The sequence below is a fragment of the Harpia harpyja genome, chromosome 6 (genome assembly GCF_026419915.1).
Source record: "Harpia harpyja isolate bHarHar1 chromosome 6, bHarHar1 primary haplotype, whole genome shotgun sequence".
NCBI classification, from domain to species: domain Eukaryota; kingdom Metazoa; phylum Chordata; class Aves; order Accipitriformes; family Accipitridae; genus Harpia; species Harpia harpyja.
Genome location: NC_068945.1, coordinates 13,492,278 through 13,513,054, shown reverse-complemented (window position 1 = coordinate 13,513,054; position 20,777 = coordinate 13,492,278). Strand labels below are relative to the sequence as shown.

At 37.8% G+C, this 20,777-nt stretch overlaps 1 protein-coding gene across 1 annotated transcript in view; it reads left to right on the top strand.

Annotated features, from left to right (window-relative positions):
• The window catches only part of PIK3C2G (phosphatidylinositol-4-phosphate 3-kinase catalytic subunit type 2 gamma), a 211,250-nt gene that overhangs the window by 77,343 nt on the left and 113,130 nt on the right, over positions 1-20,777 (top strand). The window contains exons 15-16 of the mRNA XM_052790705.1: positions 2,399-2,529; positions 9,344-9,532. Coding sequence (XP_052646665.1) covers positions 2,399-2,529; positions 9,344-9,532 — 320 coding nt within the window. The remainder of the gene's footprint in view (positions 1-2,398; positions 2,530-9,343; positions 9,533-20,777) is intronic.

Here is a 20,777-nt window from a genome sequence, read left to right as displayed (position 1 = left end):
AGAGAAGGTTTTTCTAGGGTAATTTTGTTGTTATAATTTTGGTTCCAAAAATACTTTTGACACAGATTAATGATTTGGTACCTTACTTACAGCTGCCTTTTCAAATCTGAACTTTTGTTCTGAGTACTATTGAATTGCATGCCATTATAAGTGTAACATACAGCTTTCAATTAGACTGAATAGCATAAAGGATTTGTAAAGGAAGTGGCTACAAGCAATTGTCAATATGCATCATTATAGCTCTCCCTTGATGACTACATGCTGAGCGCCCACTCATTCTGGGCAGAATGGTGCTCACAGTATTGAAAATGCATTAGGTCTATGGGGTAGTTTTGTCACCTTTCCAGGTTAAATTAGCAACTGGATATTTCAAGGGCAAAGCCAATTGTTTTCTGTACTAAAAAGCTGAATGACTATTAGCAAATGACATGTAAAAGCAGATAATACAGATAAATGAGGCTGGCCTAAAAATAGCCTATTTTTAATAGACAAGCAAATGGGGATTTTCTAGTCTGAGGAGTTCAGTCAAAGACGACACCTTAAAATAGCTCCCCCTATTAATAATAAAGGGAAGTTGAGACAGTAAATGGCTATTAATTTATCATAATCTCTCTCTGCTGAAAGAAACAGAACAGGAGGATCACCTCATTTTCAGTTATTTCCATGCATGTGAAAGTATCATGATTTGTGAACATGCTGGAAATGTCATAAAGATAGCTTTTCTGATGTGACCGACAAGACACTTAGGTTTTGTAGGGAATAACTTTGTTAACCGTTAGAAGAGTGATGCATATCAAATACATACATTAAAAAAATATAGATAGATAAGAGATTATGGTGTGCGTTAATAAACCAAATTGAGCTGAATTTTGAAGAACAACCTGAATTTTCAGAAAAGTCTGTGTTCAGATTATCAAGCACCTCAAGCTTTTTAATTTTGGTCGAATGTTTTCTTTCTCTGTATCTTAAAAACATTATCCTAAATTTTTGACACCCATATGTAAGTGTAAAGAATGAAAAATTGCTAGATGCTGTACAATATATATGAAATTGAACAGCCAGAAGTGAAATCAGGAATCTGTTTTCTATCTCTTACACTGGCAAACTACACATCAGAATTATCCCTACTTTTTCAGGAAAAAAAACCCCAAACAAACAAACAAATCTATATTAATCGAAGCTTTACATTTAAGAACCATCTCATTAAAACCAGGAAAGGAGGAAAAATGGAAAAATAACTTCAGCTTTGAGTTCATGGAGTTCTAATAAAATTGAAATACAGTGGATGACATTCTCCTAGGAAAGTCAGTGACAAAGCTCCTGCTGATCTTTGTTGGCTGAGTTTATCACCAACATACTTAAGTAATATATTACATACAGTGAACACCCTCAAAGAATTATGCCCTCTTCTTTCTCTCATATTTTGTATACTTCCTGTACAAATCCAAGAAAACATTTATTGACAGTTGTATCTGAGAATACACATTCCTAAAAAGACATCTATCTTTTCTCTTTTCTTTTCTTTTCTTTTTGCTTCTCGCTTTTTGCTTTTCTTTTTGCTTTTCTTCTCTGTTTCCTTTCTCGTTTCCTTTCTCGTTTCCTTTCTCGTTTCCTTTCTCGTTTCCTTTCTCGTTTCCTTTCTCGTTTCCTTTCTCGTTTCCTTTCTCGTTTCCTTTCTCGTTTCCTTTCTCGTTTCCTTTCTCGTTTCCTTTCTCGTTTCCTTTCTCGTTTCCTTTCTCGTTTCCTTTCTCGTTTCCTTTCTCGTTTCCTTTCTCGTTTCCTTTCTCGTTTCCTTTCTCGTTTCCTTTCTCGTTTCCTTTCTCGTTTCCTTTCTCGTTTCCTTTCTCGTTTCCTTTCTCGTTTCCTTTCTCGTTTCCTTTCTCGTTTCCTTTCTCGTTTCCTTTCTCGTTTCCTTTCTCGTTTCCTCTTTTCTTTTCTTTCCTTCCTTTTCCTTCCTTCCTTTTCCTTCCTTTTCCTTCCTTCCTTTTCCTTCCTTTTCCTTCCTTCCTTTTCCTTCCTTTTCCTTCCTTCCTTTTCCTTCCTTTTCCTTCCTTCCTTTTCCTTCCTTTTCCTTCCTTCCTTTTCCTTCCTTCCTTTTCCTTCCTTTTCCTTCCTTCCTTTTCCTTCCTTTTCCTTCCTTCCTTTTTCCTTCCTTTTCCTTCCTTCCTTTTCCTTCCTTCCTTTTCCTTCCTTCCTTTTCCTTCCTTTTCCTTCCTTTTCCTTCCTTTTCCTTCCTTTTCCTTCCTTTTCCTTCCTTTTCCTTCCTTTTCCTTCCTTTTCCTTCCTTTTCCTTCCTTTTCCTTCCTTTTCCTTCCTTTTCCTTCCTTTTCCTTCCTTTTCCTTCCTTTTCCTTCCTTTTCCTTCCTTTTCCTTCCTTTTCCTTCCTTTTCTTTTCAAGATTGACTTTCCAGAAACTAATTTGGAGTTCATTAAACCTGAACCTGAAGAAAGAAGAGGTGATCTTGAAGAGCCAACCAAAGACTGCCTGAAGCACGTTGCAAGACTTTCACAGATACATTCTCTCTTGCTGTAAGTTGCACCCAGCTAGCCCTGCTGATTCTTCGTTTGCTGTGCTTACCTTATTGGTCACAATTAAATGTATCCAATTCTTCAAAACCAAAATTTTCCTCTGAAGGAGCCTAACTCGATTGATTTGAGAAGTGACACCTCTAAATGAGAGAATAGATCACAGCAAAGCCTAAATAAGCCCCTGGAGGTGGCAGTGTATTTTACCAGTTTTCCCCTTTCTATTACTATATCTTTTCACGTCTTTGAAGTGAGAAACTAATTTTTGATTCCAAACATAAGATATTCAGGTGATGCAATAAGTTTGTATCAGTATTAGCAAGAAAACCTTTGGGATCTATGAAAATCAGCTTCCTTAAGTAATAATACACTCAGACTTTGTATATAGTAGTTAAATAGCATATAATCATTAAAACAATCTATGTCAAGTTATAAGTAAGGAAAGAAGTATAAAAAGTTTAGCTTTCACAGAAGGTGGATAAAGACAAAGTAAAACAAAACACTATATACTGAGGCAGATTAGTATGCTCAGCTATATGTATGTTATATATCCATTAGGATTATGTACCGTATAAAATAATCTTGGATATGACCAGGGTGGAATTGGGAACACAGGTGTTTACAGAGAGCCATTATACCAATCACAGTTAATTGTGTGAATTAATCCTCCATCAAAGGCCAAAAGGTGCATTAGCTCTACAATAACTAAATAACTTAAAGGCAGTTCAGCCTTCTGAGTGTGATATGATGTATCTGTTAAGGAGACTTTTCTGTGCTGATTTCTATGTTGGTTGATTGGGGTTTTTTTTAAATCAATTTCTTTAGAAAAAGCAAGAGACAAACTTGCTGGTGTATTTGATGTTTACTTCAACTTTTAAAAAGACAGGATGGAATGTGAGATTATTTTTATTAACTGTGGGATCTGTCATTTGGTTCTTTTATTTTATTTTTAAATATGAATGGGACGTCAGTATTTTATTGTGAATAGCCATTGTGTGAGGGCACTGGCAAGGTGCCAGCAAAATTTCTACCTGTAAAATGTGCTCCAGAAGTGATTTGGGGAACTTCAAGCCAATGCATATGACCTCTGTCATGGTAAAATGGTGGGTTCTGTAAGAAGGAATAAGATCCTTAAGTATTTAGCCTAAGTACAGAGTATTTTGTCAGGAAAGAGCCTGGCTTCTGTGAATAGAAACCCTGCCTCACCAACCTGTTGCTGTCCTAGAAGGTTGTCAGTGGGTGCATGGATTTTGGGGGATTTGGTGCACACAAAGCCTTTGGATGTTCAAAACCCTTTGCTGAGGTTCCACATTGGATTGTTAAAAGAAATGAAGTTGCCACAGGTTTAGAGGAAAACTGGTTAAAGGCAAAGATTGGATGTTTAATGCTGACTTTTCAGAGTGGAAGAATCAGCAGTAGGGTCTTTCACTGCTCAATGCTGGGACCAGTTTTATTCAGTATTTTCATCAATGACATGGAGAAGGAAGTGGGCAGGGAAATATCTAGGTTTGCAGATGGTACTAAGCTCTGCCAGATTGTCACACACTGTGCTATGGAGGGAAGATCCAGAAGGACCTTACAAAACTGGGCCAAAACATGGCAGATGAGCTTCAGTATGGGTAAATTTAAGGGGATGTATTCAAGGAAAAATTATCTAAGCATCTGTACATGACACTGAACCCAGAACTGGCAGTTACAATGCAGGAAACACATCTTGACATTACTGTTGGTATTTCCCTGAACTCATGAGTATAATGTGCAGCAACAGCCAAAAGTGCCAACAAAATATTGTGCATCACCAGGAAGGGTGTAGAGATAAAGCCAGCATGTGCTATTTCACCTCTGTCTAAAACCTTGATGTGCTGTATTTTGAGTATGCTGCATAGCTCTTGCCTTCACAACTTGGGAAGGACACAGTAGGTGTGGAAAATGGACAGAGAAGGACAACTAAAATGATTAAAGGAATTAAGCAGCTGCTTGACCAAAAGAAGCTAAAAAGGCTGGGACTCCTTAGTTTGGAGAGAATACTAGAGGGTGTGTCTGTATGTATAATTAATTTTTATAAAATTATGATGGTGGTGGACAAGGTGCATGAATCATCAAATATTCAAACTAGGGACATTCAATGAAACAAGTAGGAGATCAACTGTCAACAAATGGAAGAAAGTACTTCCTAAGACAGTCAGTGGTGAACTTTTAAAATCTGCTGTCACAAAGCTGTGGAGGTAGACAGTGTTATCAGATTCATGAAGGCTATACACAAATTCATAGGTAACAGGTTCATAAATAGGTATTACAATGCCCAGGCAAGGGTAGACCCTATAACATCCCTAATACAACAATTTGGGGTTCTGTGGGGATATGAAGGGAAGAGACTACTGAAAGTCACCAGCTTGGAGTTACAGCTTTGATAAGTTCAATAACAGGTTCTTGAAGGAAATAGAATGGTAATCCTGTTTTTTTCCACAGTTTGTTGTTTTCAGTTATCTTATCTTATGAGCAAAGCTGGTCTACCAAATGAGTCATCAAGGTAAAGCATAGCATATTTGGGGTTTGAATGAAGGAATTTCATTTTTAAGTACTTTCTGATTTAGAGGAATCTGTCAGCCTATAATTTTTGTTGTATCTGTACCAGAGGAATTATTTTTACCTTCCTCAGTCATGATAGATTTTTCATAAAAAATATTTGTAACAACATATTGTTATCTAAACACATTATTACTATGACATCTGAAGATCTCTTCCTTCCCTTTTTTTTTTTTTTGTATGTCAAGATGAGGAGAGTAATCTAGGTAGCTTTTTAGTGGCAATATGTCTGTATGATGATGCTTCAGGTTTACAAGCCTCAAATACAACCTTGAAATAAATGAATGTCTGTGGTTAGAAGACACAAGAAACCTTTCTCAGGCTGTCAGGGTCCTTCTGTTCTTTCTACTGAAAACAGAGGAAATATGTGAATGGACAGAAAATGTTCTTAACCCTGTGGTAGAAGAAACAATGGTTAAAAACAGGCAGCTGCATGGTCGTCCTTGTTACAGGCTGTTGAATCCAGTAGTGTTATGAATGCAAGGCTGCTGTGGCTCCATGTCGCCAGGTTCAGGCATTAGAGAGGTGGACAGTGTATTCCTGATAGGAATACCAACAAATCAACACAGGCAGAAAGCAGTCTCTTACCAGCATACACACAAACATGCAACACCGCCACAAAACACAGCACAAACAGCCTGTTCCTCCTCTCTGCCTGATCAGGATCAAAGTTTGCTGGTAGAATATACACACACACACACATATGTATATATATTTTTATATATAGTGTCAAAATACTTGATTGCTCCCGTAGTTGTGCTTAGAGAGTCTAATCCAGTAGCTGGCCCCAGATCTCCCTGCTCTCCCCAGCTGCTGACACCCAGACATGCGAGCCCCCAGGGTTCACAACCACACTCCGATTTGTTTGCTGGCACCTGGGCCTCTTCCTGTTACATGGACGTGAGTTTCCCAGTAGGTGGCCCAGACATATGGTCTTCCCAGTAGCTGACTCTTAGACACCTGTCCCTCTGGTAGCTGGCTCGGATCACTGGTCCCCATGGCCAACATCTCTTGGATGTTGATTAGCGAAGGGATCAATGGGACTGAAGGAAATGAACTTTGCTATATGGCTCTTGTGCTCCTCACAGCCCTACGCTGTGTGCTGCTGTGTGATCTTTGGCATCATCACCAAACCAGGCAAGAGAGGGAGGTCCAAGAGAATTCATCGGTTACTGCCAGCTGCTTTGGCCGACTTCTGAAAACATTTCAGATGTGAGCCTTTTATTCCTTTCAGGATTACTGTGTTTGAAATACAAACCCCAGAAAACTAGCCACCTGAGATAATGACTGCTCTTCGAACGTGATACAGCCTGCTTGTGTGCAGTGGCTCCCAGTGTAAGGATGAGAGAGTGGTTTGAAGCCAGGAAGATGACAGTCTTGTTTCTACCATTTTTTTTTCCTTTGTTCATCATTTTCCTTCTACCTTACTTTTTTGTCTCTTTCAGCTTCCCTTTTTCCTTTTCCTTTCCACCACTTACATGGTAAGAATCTAGTTTGCCTACCAGTCGTCACAAGAGGGCCGTTGCTGTGAATTGTGATTAGAAAGGCTACTTCCAGTTGGGTGAATAGTCGAACAGGTCTAGAAAAGTGCAGTGATGCTGCACACTTTGATAGTCTGTCCACGGGAGAGAAACTTGCAAGTGAGAATCAGCACTGGGGGGACAGAAATTTGCATTTGCTAGCTTTGCTGCTCTTTCCTCTTTTTGCCTTTTGTCTTTATCTGCTTTGCTACTGAACATAAGCAACAAAAACAGCTCAGAAGCATTTAAACTCATTTTTGCCATTTCCCCCACAAAAAAAGTAATAATTAAGACCAGCTAACAAAGCTTTCAAAGACATTGTTTTACTCATTTAGCTAAAGGGATTAATGAAAACTTTTAAACTGAAAACTACTGAATTATTTAGGTTTTAAGATGTTTTATTTTTATTTGTGTTGACTAGGAGGCTATATATTTTAATATAGCTTTTCTATGGAGGGAAATTTAGATACAACTCTACCTAAAAAAACCCATAAACTACGTTTTTATCAATAAAGAGGGTTTGTTAGCATTTTATCCCTATTGAGCCAAAGAAATGTTCTTATTAGCATAACAGTCTTCAGATGCTATATGCATGCAAAATCTTCTTACCATCTATCTTAAATGTCCTATTACATGTATATGTAATTTTTTGTTACAACTAAGAAACTTAAAATCAAAACCTAAAAAACCCTACCCCACCCAACCTTTAATTTCATCTCTGATCTTTAAAACATGGAAAGAGAAAATGGCATTGCCTCTGGAGTAAAGTCAGAGGGAGAAATCTGTTATTTAGAAAACCTGATACAAGGATTGATTTCTTATCTCCCTTTGCAAGCTCAGTAGAGGCTTTAGCTGCTTTAATCTGAACAACAGATTGTCTAGTTTGGAGGATGCTGTTTGAAAGCTTAAATCTCAGTTTAAAGTCAACATATAAAAAGGGTCCTTTAGCTGAACTGTCCTGGAGAATACCATCCAAATGCATAAGATAACCAGACAGGCAATAAAATCTTAGGCCTACTTTTATCTCTTTCCCTGTGTGACTTTTTCACACAAACACAAAGATATATATCTATTGTCACAATAGACATGCTGTGAATTCTGAAACTGTTTCTTGTAATGGTTACCAAAATTATACTGTTCTTGAAATTATTACTGAAAGTCATGACAGAATTTGTATCACAGCTAGGTTCATCTTCTGCTTACATTTATGAGCTTATTCTCCTAAAGGAAAGAAATAAACATTTACTCTTGTGACAGTAAAAAACATGCCCATCTTTGTACCACCATTCTCTGTTCCTCAATGCTTGGCAATTCAAAATTACAAAGAACAGTTCTTTAGGGCATACAAAGCCAAAGGAACTCATTGCTATGAGTTGTGAAAGCCACAATCTTGACAGTTAGAGCAGGGCTAAGATAGTTTTTTGGCCAAGAATGTCCCAAAGCATTGCAAATAGAAGGAAGATGACCTTGGAAAGAATGTAAACACTTGGATTTTGAGCCCTGTTTACACATCTGGATAATGAAATCCTTGACTGGCAACAAACTATTTACTTAACTGCCTTCTACAAGGTTTCTCACACCTTGCTCTGAAATATGTAAGTTCGTTTAAAGTCACAGTTATGTTATGTTATTAAGTAGATGGATCACCAATCTGGTCAAGTATGACCAATAAAACCAATGCTCCTCTTGGTTTCAGTAATGATTTCTGTGAACTGGAGATCAGCTTGCACTCTCAAAGCTTGCTTTTGAAGGCTCTGGTATCAAATTAAGGAGGTTGTCTGAGCTTGTCTCTCACAGGGAATTTCTTTTTCTATTTTCTGATGGTATCAAAACCTAGGATTTAATGTGCATGAGGCAAAGACATCTGAATTGTTGACAAACTAGAGGATATATAGCAAAAATTATTCTGAGGCATTTCTCACTGTTGAAATATGGTATGGTGACTGACCATTTCATCAGTAGGTCATTTAGATATCTAATATCTCTATGAGAAATTTGGCATTGCATCCTTTTTTGTGAGTACAGAGAAGCATGGCATGCTAGGCCTTGAGAACAGACATAAAAGCTGCTGGGAGCTTTCCTTCCCTTTTCCAAACTCATACCAGTGCTAGGGATAATCGTACTCTGTGTGTGTGTGTGCATACACATGCACTCATGTTCTTGCGTATGTGCATGGATGTGTCTAAACCCTATTTTAAATGCAAATACACTAAAAATAGACACACCTGCATTAAACAGTCAAAGCAAGGACAGGAATGAAAGCTATGGCTAGCAGTGTTGTATATCTAGTTGTTACAGTAGTTAATTAGCGATGATGTGTAGCGGATGGATGTAACAATAATTTATCTGGTGATAACTGCACCTTCTTTGTCTTTGTCAGAAAACCCCAGTAAAAACAAACAAACAAACACCAACAACAACAGAGAGTGGAGAAGAAAAATGAGAGTGCTTGGGAAGTGAAATAACCATATATGTGTGTATTTTGACACTTCATTTTTATATGACCCAAGGCTGACAGATCCAGAGAATAAGTATCACTTTTCTTATAAAAGCTGGTCTGCAGAAAATGATATCCTACCCCAAGGAAAACACTTACTTAGCCGAAAAGCAGTGTACTGTATGACTTGGCCCCTCTGTACAATAAAGTTTGTTGCTACACAAAGCTCCAGGTGGTTTTAATTTCAAACTGAATTTCTAATCTTCTCTTCCAGACTCTCAGAGCAACAGAGAAGGACCTTATGGTTTTATCGTTACTACTGCAATAATCAAAATTGCTCCCTTCCTCTGGTACTGGGCAGTGCACCCAGTTGGGATCGAACAACTGTATCAGAAATGTATGCCGTGTTGAGGAGATGGACATTTTCCAACCCTCTGGAGGCACTTGGGCTTCTGACTTTCAGGTAAGAGAAAATTAACCAGGTAGGAAAATAACAATAAACGGAATGATCATGTACTGATTAATTCAGCACTTTAGTTCGCTCAGCGCAGTATCGTGCTTTGGTTCACTGACTGTGCTTTCAGTTCTGTCCCTGTGTCAAAGTGAAGATATAGTTGCAACTCTTGCGATGACCTTGAGTTGAACGTGCCAGCCCTGCCTTCTTGGCCGAGAAGGTTTTCTCTTTCTCAGGATAATGAAAAGAGTATTTCATTCTCTATAGCAGATTCAGTCAGTTTCTGGTAACAGGTGATCAGTCAAATACTTAGCACTTACATAGCACTCCATATCTTCGAACTACTGTACAGACATGGAGTGACTAATGAGAGATAAGGAGGACTGAAATATGCTTCTAGATTATGATACCATGTAAGTATGTACAGTCCCACCTATAACACATCTTTCTGAAGCAGACAGGATGAAACTTTGAAGTCAGTTCCCCACAATTTAAATAAATTGTGATGCCTTCTGTTTCACCCCCACTTCTTACAATGGGAGCTGATTGTTTGTTGGAAGGCTTTCCTGATACTGGAGATAGTCTTACCTATGATGTAGTAGCAGATGTCAGGGGACAGAATCTGTGTCAGCAGTTACATTTCCTCCAAAAGCTTGGGAGGTATTTTGCGTTAAGTGACCTACCTGTGAAAACATTAAATGTGCGGATGAAATGGTTGAGCAAATTTGTTTATCAAGCCCTTGCTTGTCTGGGTAAGCACAAGCTGCACTAGCTTTGCAATCTCAGTTCTGTGTTGTACCTTTAGAAAAAAGCAACTCACCTGAAGCTTTACTTGAGAAAAGACTGTATACACTCACCTCTACATTATTACAAAACAGTTATTTAAGAGTAGATAGTCAGTTTTATATTATTATTTCCCTGTGGATGCGATTTCCTAAGAATACCTTTGTCTCAGGTTTATATCTGAACTATTAGCAGTTTCGCATGTTTGCATTCATGTCTTTATGTTTAGCAGGAATTATGGAAGCGAAGATCCTGAAAGATCAGGTTCTGGAGCATATTATCATTATCTTATTTACCATTACTAGATGATTAGAATCCGTTTCTAATTTATAAAAGAACCATGGAGAAAGGAGTGTATGGGCAGTGTGTTGTCTTCCATACCCCAAAGCAGCAAGAGGTTTTGGCATGGTTTGTCAGAGCATGCCAGGCTTTCGGATCAGGCCTTGTCAAATTTTGTTTCTGTGTATGGGTGGCATTTCTGCAAATGAAGAGCTTGATTGTTCTTTGAAGATGCAGCTCTGCATCAGGGTGTGGTGCAGAATATCAGTCCTGTCAAGTGCTTCACAGAATATTTAATATGACAGCCTGTCACAGAGTTTCTCAGTGTGTAGTGGATACAGTGTACACACTGTTCATTCTGGCTACCGCAAAGATTGCTGGCATGAAAAGACAGGAAGATGTCATCACTTTGTCTCTCCTGGTGCTACTGTTGGGAGTGGCTGGCACCTACAGTCGTGCCAAAGAACAAGTACTTCTGATCTGGATCTTAGCTTGTTTGTACCTTTAGTTTCTTTCTCACAAAAGATAATATCAGTCTGGGTTTTTTTGCTTCACGCTAACACTACAGAAGTTCTGGATCACAGTACAAATCCTCTTTAAAAAAAATTCTGTGGTTCACATATCCACAATATTTTGTAGGTGCATGACAACTGGGAAGCTAACCTTCCAGAAACTGAGGGATTACATTTCCTTAAAGATGTTTAGTTTCAGAGATGTCCAATTGCATGATTTAACTGCTGAGAGACATGTATATGTAAATTGAGAGAGTGGGTTGAAGGAGAGGAGTACTTTCCATATAAATGGATTTCTGAGGTTTCTTCTCTTAGTTCTCTTTTTCTCAGATTTCAATCATTTTGAAAAGTAAAGTAGCATTGGATAGGGTCCAACTTTCCTTCACCATTGCCTTCACTGACTTAGGATTGTAGGCTCCGTAACTGAGCTGTTTTTGAAGGTTCACTCAACTCTATCCCGTATTATGTTTGGCGCTGACAATTCATCAACTCAGTTCCTCACTTCTATCATCCACAAAACAGCTCTCTGATTTCTTGTGATTACTGAGACACAGCCGAAAGATCCAAGTTCATATAAAACATGAGCAGAATATAAAAGAAATTCTCTTTATATATTCAAGTCTATTTTAAGGACTTGTGTTACCATCACTATCAAATCATAGGTAAGTAAAATAAATAAGAACTGATCTTTGTCTACATGTATTATTAACGTAATGCAGGAGCAGCTGTACTAAATCAGCCCAAAAGTCAGCCTAGTGCATCCTGTCTGCAGTGGTGACCAACGACAGATACCTAGGGAAGACAATGGGAATGGGCCAAACATAATGACACTGTGCTACTCTCCCAACTTCCAGTAATCTGCAGCTCAGAGACTTCCTGAGACAAAACTTTTTAGTTTAAGAGCTCTCTTGCATTTTTCTTCTATGATTTTTTCCATATAAACATTGATTGCACATAAACATTCAGCTTTCAGAACATCCTGTAGCAAGGGGGATCCACAGTTCAGGTCTATGTTGTATCATCTATGTACCACAATTTACCACACTGTTAGGAGTACCATAAAAGAGACCAAGAGTTTCCAATCACTCCGAATTTTGGATGCTGCCTTTGCTGCAACTTCAGTCTGCAGTGTCTTAAAGAGCACCTGAATTTCTCCTGCAGGCATGTGCTTACTCTTTATACAGTTTAGAGAGGGTACTCAAAATCATGAGTCATTTTTGCAAGCCTTGGGCTGGGGACTCTAAATTATCCTTCTTCTCAGAGTGAAAAAGCAGCATCTGTTCTGATGATTAAGCTGAAGTTCACATTTGCGAGGATAAAGAACTGAAAATCATTGGAGGTGCTTCCTCGTTGCCTGGATTAGAAGCCAGCATCACAGAGCTTAGGGAGAGGTGTCATGGCCCATCAGATCAAGTCCCATTATCACGCATCTGAGTTAGAATGCAGTTTGCCACTTTCTGAAACTTCTAAATTGTTTTGTTCACTACACAGTTAAATGTACAACTGAATAGATGTTTCTTGTTCTTTGAGCATGTCTCTCTTGCTTATGCTCTTCCACTTTTGCAGGCACATCTCAAGGCAGCCAAATGATAACATACTCATTTATGCAGCGGAAAGGAAGAACTTTCATAAATTGGGAACACAATCATGGTACATTTCACAGATAAATTCAGTAGCAACCTTGCATCCAGTACTTGCAGCAAGTGCATTGATTCTTAAAGCCCCAGAAGCCAATGCTTAAAAAAACAATTTAAAAAACAATGAATGTTTCTTTAATCAATAAAGACGGAATGGAAAGGATGGCAGGGGGAAGTGTAGAATAAGATTTTACACTCTTAGTTTTACCTCTCATTTCAGGGAAGGATGATTATAAGCCAGTGCCTGAAAAATAAAATTTTCCCTAAGGCAGAAGGTATAGAGCTGGGTCCCTCCTACTCAATACTGCTTATTGGTGCCCTTGTGCATTTTACCATTGACTTCACTTACTGAGTTTGGTAAAATGCCAAGCTTTAGTGGAGTTAGAGCTTTCTATAACTGTATCCACATTGCATGGCACACTAGCCAGGGAAATGACACCAATACACTTGTTTATTCAGAGAATTTTCTTGATGACAGAAAGAGACCAAAGACAGTGTTAGAAATGCCATCATTTATGATGTGTTGCTAACATGCCAATGTTTTGTGTATGTATAGAACAACCGTACTTACAATTTTTTGTCAGGTTATCTTGCTATTCAAATTATTGAAAATGAAAGCTCAAATATATTCATTAACCCTAATAGCAGAATGATTTCTCCAACCTTGTTTTTCTGGCACATCTAGAGTACACTTGTGACCCTGGGAGGTATCATGGCTAGGAATCAGGAAATTGAGTTAGAAACAGGAAACAGCCACCAAAGAAGAAGGTATCATTTTCCAGCATTGTGCATGGCTGCAACCATTCTGAAGAGAGAACTTTTTGATGTAGACAGCGAAGGTGAAGACATAACCTCCCTGGTAGGCTTCACAATTTTTCCTAGAAACTTCCTGCTAAATTCTAACTCTGTCAGGGCTAGTGTCCTAAAAAAGACATTCCTTTAAAACCATGTTGTCGTGGTTTAACCCCAGCCAGCAACTAAACACCACGCAGCCGCTCACTCACTCCCCCCCACCCAGTGGGATGGGGGAGAAAATCAGGAAAAGAAGCAAAACCCGTGGGTTGAGATAAGAACGGTTTAATAGAACAGAAAAAGAAGAAACTAATAATGATAATGATAACACTAATAAAATGACAACAGCAATAATGAAAGGATTGGAATGTACAAATGATGCGCAGTGCAATTGCTCACCACCCGCCGACCGACACCCCGCCAGTCCCCGAGCGGCGAATCCCTGCCCCCACTTCCCTGTTCCTAAACTAGATGGGACGTCCCATGGTATGGAATACACCGTTGGCCAGTTTGGGTCAGGTGCCCTGGCTGTGTCCTGTGCCAACTTCTTGTGCCCCTCCAGCTTTCTCGCTGGCTGGGCATGAGAAGCTGAAAAATCCTTGACATTAGTCTAAACACTACTGAGCAACAACTGAAAACATCGGTGTTATCAACATTCTTCGCATACTGAACTCAAAACATAGCACTGTACCAGCTACTAGGAAGACAGTTAACTCTATCCCAGCTGAAACCAGGCCACATGTGCAAATCAGAAGATTTTGAGATCAGACATTAAGGTGTCAGAGGGATTTTGTACTACCTTGTGCAAATCCCTGTATGGAGCAGGCAGAGTAGGGTAAGACTTGACTTCTACGTCTCCTTGACCAGAGAAGATGGTTATAGCATCCCTCAGCCTTTGAATCTTACAGTATTATTGTTGATTTTCACATTATGTAGTAGAACAGCTATTGAGTTTCAGACATTAGGTTATATACCAATATATGCAAAACTCACTTTCTAACCAATAATTATAATAAAATGTGATAGCTTGAAGCCAGATGTTGTTCTTACACCTTTGAAAGCCAAATTGATTTAGAATTGTTGAATCAGATTGTCATTGTTTTAATAAAAGCAGAATTTATACTGTGCCCTGAGAGTCCACAATGGAATGCCCAACAGAGTATTTATCAAACAGATACAGCTAGAGCATATCTTGCCTGTTTGCATCTTGGTTTAAAAGGCTGTAGTTGTATATCAATGTGGAGAGCAAACAGAGGCTTATGCAAAGAATTAAGATAAGAACAAAGCAACAGTCTACAATTAATTTGATACTTTGATGTACAGAACACACTACTGATAAAGCTTTAAAACTGCTTTGTACTAATGTACAAGAAATTTAGTGATAACTTATGTGGGGATGTATGCGTTGTCAGGAATAGACAACTCTTCATTTTAAGCATCAGAATGTGATTAATTCCTCCCCCTTTAATGATTTTTAGCTTTCTTGGTAATAAATATGTATGTACTACAATAGAGAGCTATAGTAGGACAATGAACAATGGACAGCTATGTAGGATATGGTATGCTTTCTATACATACATGTGCAATCTAATCAGGAGGCTAAATTTGTAAATAATCAAGTTTTCCATGTTTTATTCTTTTGTTTTAATGTAACAGAGAACAAAATTTGTCTCTGGGGTGGGAAGAACCTTCTAGATCATAGAGGTTTCAAATGGAAAACTGCTTTTTGTTAATTTCGTCCTACTCTTGTTCTCTCCTAGGATATGGTTCACCATCTGGTCTCCATGACATCTTAAACTTATTACTAGTTGTTTTAGTCAGAATTTCTTTAGAAAATCTATGTAAGCATTGCCTAAAGTATATTTTCTCTGAGTAAATTCTACAGATCCATCTGCCAATCGATCAGCCAAAGCAATAAATAGCTAGTGTATCTGACCATGAGCTTTCCAATGTGTGGGGATGGAGAGGGTTCACATCTTATCACGATGAGGAGTGAATATATTACTCTTTTTCAGCTGAAAATTTTGAAAATCCAGTGTCCTTTTTACTGATGGTATTTGTTATCTTTCTGTACTTTCTTTCAGTCCTTGCCATTTTCTAATCTTCATACACTCACACAGTGTTTTCTTTAGAAGCCCTCAAAGGAATGAAAAAAATCACCAACAGAAAGCAAATAAGACCTGCTAATATTATCTGTGTGCTAAAACTAAAGCAATTCCTTAATCATTATTTCCTAAGTTACTTCTCTCTTCCTGTCTAATTACTTTCAAAACACTTAAACTGCCACCTGAAACTTATCTGTCTATTCTTTTAAACAGTTCTTCCATGCTTTCTCTCCTGGCCCAGTTGCACCCATCAGTGACATGATATCCTTTACTACTTAGAGGGTTATTTTGTTTTCAATTGGTATCTTCATTCCAGTAGGTTTGCTAGCTCAGCCTTCCTTGATTCTACCAGACTTAGCATGCATGTCATGGGACTGGAGTCTCTTTTTTTTGAAAATGCAACAGAACGTAAAGTGTGAAGGGTATTGCAGAAATATGTGGCATGTTATAAGCCTCTAACTTAAAAGATGGCTCATGAAAGGCCATGCTGTTCTTTACAGAGATCCTCACATGCTAGAAAATGTAGTGAACTGTACAGTTCCATTTACCTGACAAATATCTTCTAGCATAGGGTTATTTGAGACAGTGCAATGAAATTAGGATAATAAAGCTGATAAAAAAGAAATGCACATCTATTTCTCATTTACAATCAAGTCACCACTGGCAGATGCTAAAATCTCAGGAGAATTTCACAAAACCACAGGATGCCTCAGCAGCGCTTAGTTTTCTGTTTGAATCTGATTTAGCTGAAAGGTACAGCTAGACAAATAGCTCCCTACTGGCTATCTATATGAAAAGAATCAAAGATTGTGAGTTGTTCTTACTTCTGAAGCAAATTCTAATCTATGCTCATCCAGCTAAAAATTCAACTTTTACCATCTTAAAGTCTCAAGGGAGACCTAACAATCTACAGCTACTTAGGCAGAAGTTATAAAATGGGTGGCTGTCAGTCATTGGCATCATGCAGGAAAGGAAGAACAAAACACCAAAAGGGGTGCTGAGGTTAAACATCGAAGGAAATCAGTTTCATAACTTAAGGAGAATCCAGGTTGCAAGATGAGCTGTGAAGGGGAAATTTGAAGTCCTGCATAGTGTGACCTAGTGCTAAGGACTAGGCTTAACAGCTATAATTTACATATTGTTTATCTTTCAGTAGTGTCTCTGAGTGTGTAAATCTGGAACATATTTATAAGAAGTCACAATCTCTGTTGTGGAGTACTCACTACATGAAGAGAGAACAAATAAAATCAGCCAAAAGGAGAAAGCTGCAATATATTACAATGTAGTCAGGCCAATAAATGAGAAACACCGTAGTGCTATTCACTAATTATTTATTGAGTGCTATTCACTAATTATTTATTGACCAATGGGTTCTTTGTTGAGGAAAAAAAAAAAACAACTAGAAGTAATTTGAAACCTGGATGAAAATTGCCATTTTGAAACTATGCAAAGAAAGAGTCATACAAGCATTGTTAAAGGTTTTTGTTTTAAATTTCTTTTTTTCTAGCTAAATTCTCAGAGATTTAGGTGACGAGCATAAAACAGCTAGGGAAGAGGAGTGCCTGAATCTCCTGCCTCTCTGAAGCCATTGTCAGAGGCCCCATGTCAGGAACCTGATAATCTACGGTTCAAATCCTTTGCAAAATTGATCTGATATAGACAAGCTCTGATACAGATGAGCTCCTCTTAGGAGAGTACCCTTAAATACTGGAATACTGTATTTGTTGCGATACAGTGGTCTTACTTCTCTGCTTCCAGAGTTTTCAGTATGTATAAATGATTACATATTCATTGTAGCAAGCTCTGGAAATCAGCTGTCCTCTAATATCCAAACTATGAAGCTGTTTTTCTTAGACCTAAAGTGATTTCTCTTGCATTGAGTTACAGATCCAAAAAATCAATTAATTGTGCCCTCTAATCAAGACTAATTTATGGATTACTAAAATCAGATTTAATGCAACACTCAAAGTTTGCAAGATTATTCACTGGAAAAAAACCCTCTAGCCATAATTAATTACCAGACTACAAGACAGCATAGCTTCCAGGTATGTGAAGGGTAGGATTTTTTTACTCAGATCTGCTTCTAGACCTTACCCTGTTACTGGCTTTTAGCAAATAAACTGATGTATGTAAGCATGAATAGCATAAGCACCATGTAATACTAGTCGAGTTGCTAAGTATTTGGTGTAGTTCTAGTGTTTCTGAGGATGTTAAATATTTGATCAAATACAAATGTAAGGGGTAAAACAAATAGAATTAATTATTTTTCTATTGTACCTGTGGCCTTGACCAAAACTGAAATTCAAGAGAGCAATTGATATTACACCTGGGGCTTAACAAATTGTCAGGTAGTTAAAAGAATGTGTTAACTGCCCATTCTTTCAAAAAGATTCAACTCAGCCTCAGCTGACCTCAAGATTTACAAGCTGAAGGAAACAGTTTAGTAACCAGGACCAACAAATTACCAAAATCTCATTCAAGAAGAGTGAGAAGAGCCATGTTTCCTGAAGCAACTAACCTGTAGATTTTTCACCACAGTGCCTATGCATTTAGGCTCATCATTATTCTAATCACATCTCCTAAAGATACTTTTGCTGACTTAGATATAGCCCTAGTTTTGACTCACAGCAAATTAATTCTAAACAAATCAAATGTTAGCTGTTGAATTTTCTGGAAAGGTTGGGATTAAAATAACTTTATCGTTCTTTGTTTTGCTGGAAAAAAAATAGGAGTTTCTCTCATCAGCATTGCATATATTCAAATGTTGGCTGCTAGTAAGGACAAGCAGTAACTAAGTAACAACATTTTTCTGCTTGACTTGGTGCTTGTACAGAGCATATTTCACTGTTCAGTAACCTGTTGAACTAGGCAAGAAGGGAAAGGGAAAGACTAGTTTCCATATTATCCGCACAAACATGGCCCATAGGCCTTTGGAGCAATTGCATAATTAGAAGATAGAATGATTTGAAAGGAATTATTTTTTCTTTAATATTCGGTCCTCCTTCAAATATGTTTTGTTCTAAATAGCCATGTGAATATTAAAGTAACAACATCATATTCCTAATAGGTTGTCTAGAATAAATACATAAAAAAATAATCCTTGCAAAATAGGCTAATTTGAAGCTATCATGAAAATTTATTTATAATGTATTCCCTCTCTCCCCATCAAGGCCCCCTCAGCATTACACAAACAATTATAAACTGTATTAAAAACATCATCAAATATGTACCATAACAGACAAACAAAATAATAAAATCAGACCTGAGCGGCATTGTTGAAAGGAGGTTTGAAAGTGCTACAGTTGGCAGCTGATTGCAGCACAGAAAGCCAGGCCTTTCAAATAAGTCCAACTGTTAGCCAATTTTTTTCAGAATATCCACATTTTTATTTGACGGCCTGTAGTTAATTCAATGATCAAAGTGTACACAGTTTTTACTTCAGGTTGTTTTACTGAACTTAAAAGCTCAAGTTTAGAGCTGCAGGTGCCATTATACTTCTGAGCACTTACCTTTACAATTTCTTCTCTTTCTCTCTTGATAACAATGAGCAGTCATTGCTGCAAATGTGGTACTGTCTCCCATGTTTCACTTCTGATTTATTTTTCTAGTGGGTATATTTTTGGCAAAAGGTGCTGGATGGGGAGCTGGGAAGAGAGCAGTCTGGTTTTGTGTTGAGCTCATAAAGCAGTAATACTGGTGGCCCCGTGACACCTTCTGCCATACATGATGGTTCCTATTTCAAAGGACTTTCTCCGGGGTGAATTGACAGAATAATCTGTGTCCTTTAGTCATCATTTTTATGTATGCCTAGACTGCTGAATCGGAGATTTTCAAAAGAGCCTAATAGCTGTATCAGTTCAGAGGGGAGGGACTCACTGGGGCAGGTACTTGCCCTCAGAGAACTGGACCAAAGCCCAGCAGCTATTTTGAACAATATCTAATTGACTGTGGTGCTGTTTGAAGACATTTTTGCCCCTTTGGCAGAGATGACCACTCTTGCGGCTCCGGTGTCTGAAAGGTCTGTATGAACATTTTCAGTCTGTTTCAGGAGAAAAGGTTCTTGGGATGGCAATGGACAAGCTTCAAGTGCTGACAGGTAGTTAAGTGTGACACCACATAGCAAACATGCACAGAAGAGCACATCTGTTCCTTTCCTTGTGAAAGCAGGACAGTACCAGAACAGCTAACTGTGAAGGACTGTAGGCAACTTCTGTGTACGTGAAATTCTCCATGTATCACAATTAATGTTACAAATGCAACACATGAAAAGGCAGAAATTACTTTTGTATTTTATTTTTTCAAAATAAGTCCTTAATAGATTATTTTCCAGCTTTCAAATATTAAAAGAAACACTGTATACTTTTTGTCTTTTTCTCTGAAGAGAGAAAATGTTCTGTTAAGAGTCAGTTTTGATCAGTCAGATCAAAATTTCATTCTTTTTCTTTTTTTAAAGAAAAATGTTTTGACTAGCTATATTATCCAGCCTTCTTTCCCTGTTTTATCAGTGCTGCTGCACCGTGTTTTCCTCATTTATCATTTTTACGGTTAGAGCTCCATCACAAAATCTGTATTAGGTTACAGCCACTCTGGTTTCAACCTGAATTTGTTGAAAGTACAGTTTATGCTGAATACTTGAACATTTTGCTATCAGAAATGGCTGTTTCACTGACTTGGAGCCTTTCTGGGGGCAGGTGTTGATTTTTTTACTAATTTTTCCTTTAGAAAAACTAAAAAGAAAATGTGTTTTCCATTTCAAAATTACTTCTGTTTAAAATATTTTTTATTGTATTGTGATACAAAAGCTGACATTGGAATAAATTATCTGAAATGAACCCTTTTTGTCTGGGAAATTTCAAGCTTTTGTGTTGTTGCTCAGAACAAAAGAAGTCTTCAAGTGACTTAAAAGTTCCTGTAGCATAGAAATTTCCTATTTCAGGTAAGTAAGAGCAGCAAGAGATCCATAATTTGCTTCATATTTCAGGAAATTACAGTACATGATAGCTCAAATTAAAAAAGATATTTGAAGATCAGGTTTCTTTTTTTCCCTGTATGACACTGTACCAGTCGATCCAATTAAGTTATCTGCTATGTGTTTCTTGACTCTTGTTACAGTAAAGCAAATGAATTGATTTTTTTTCCTATTTCA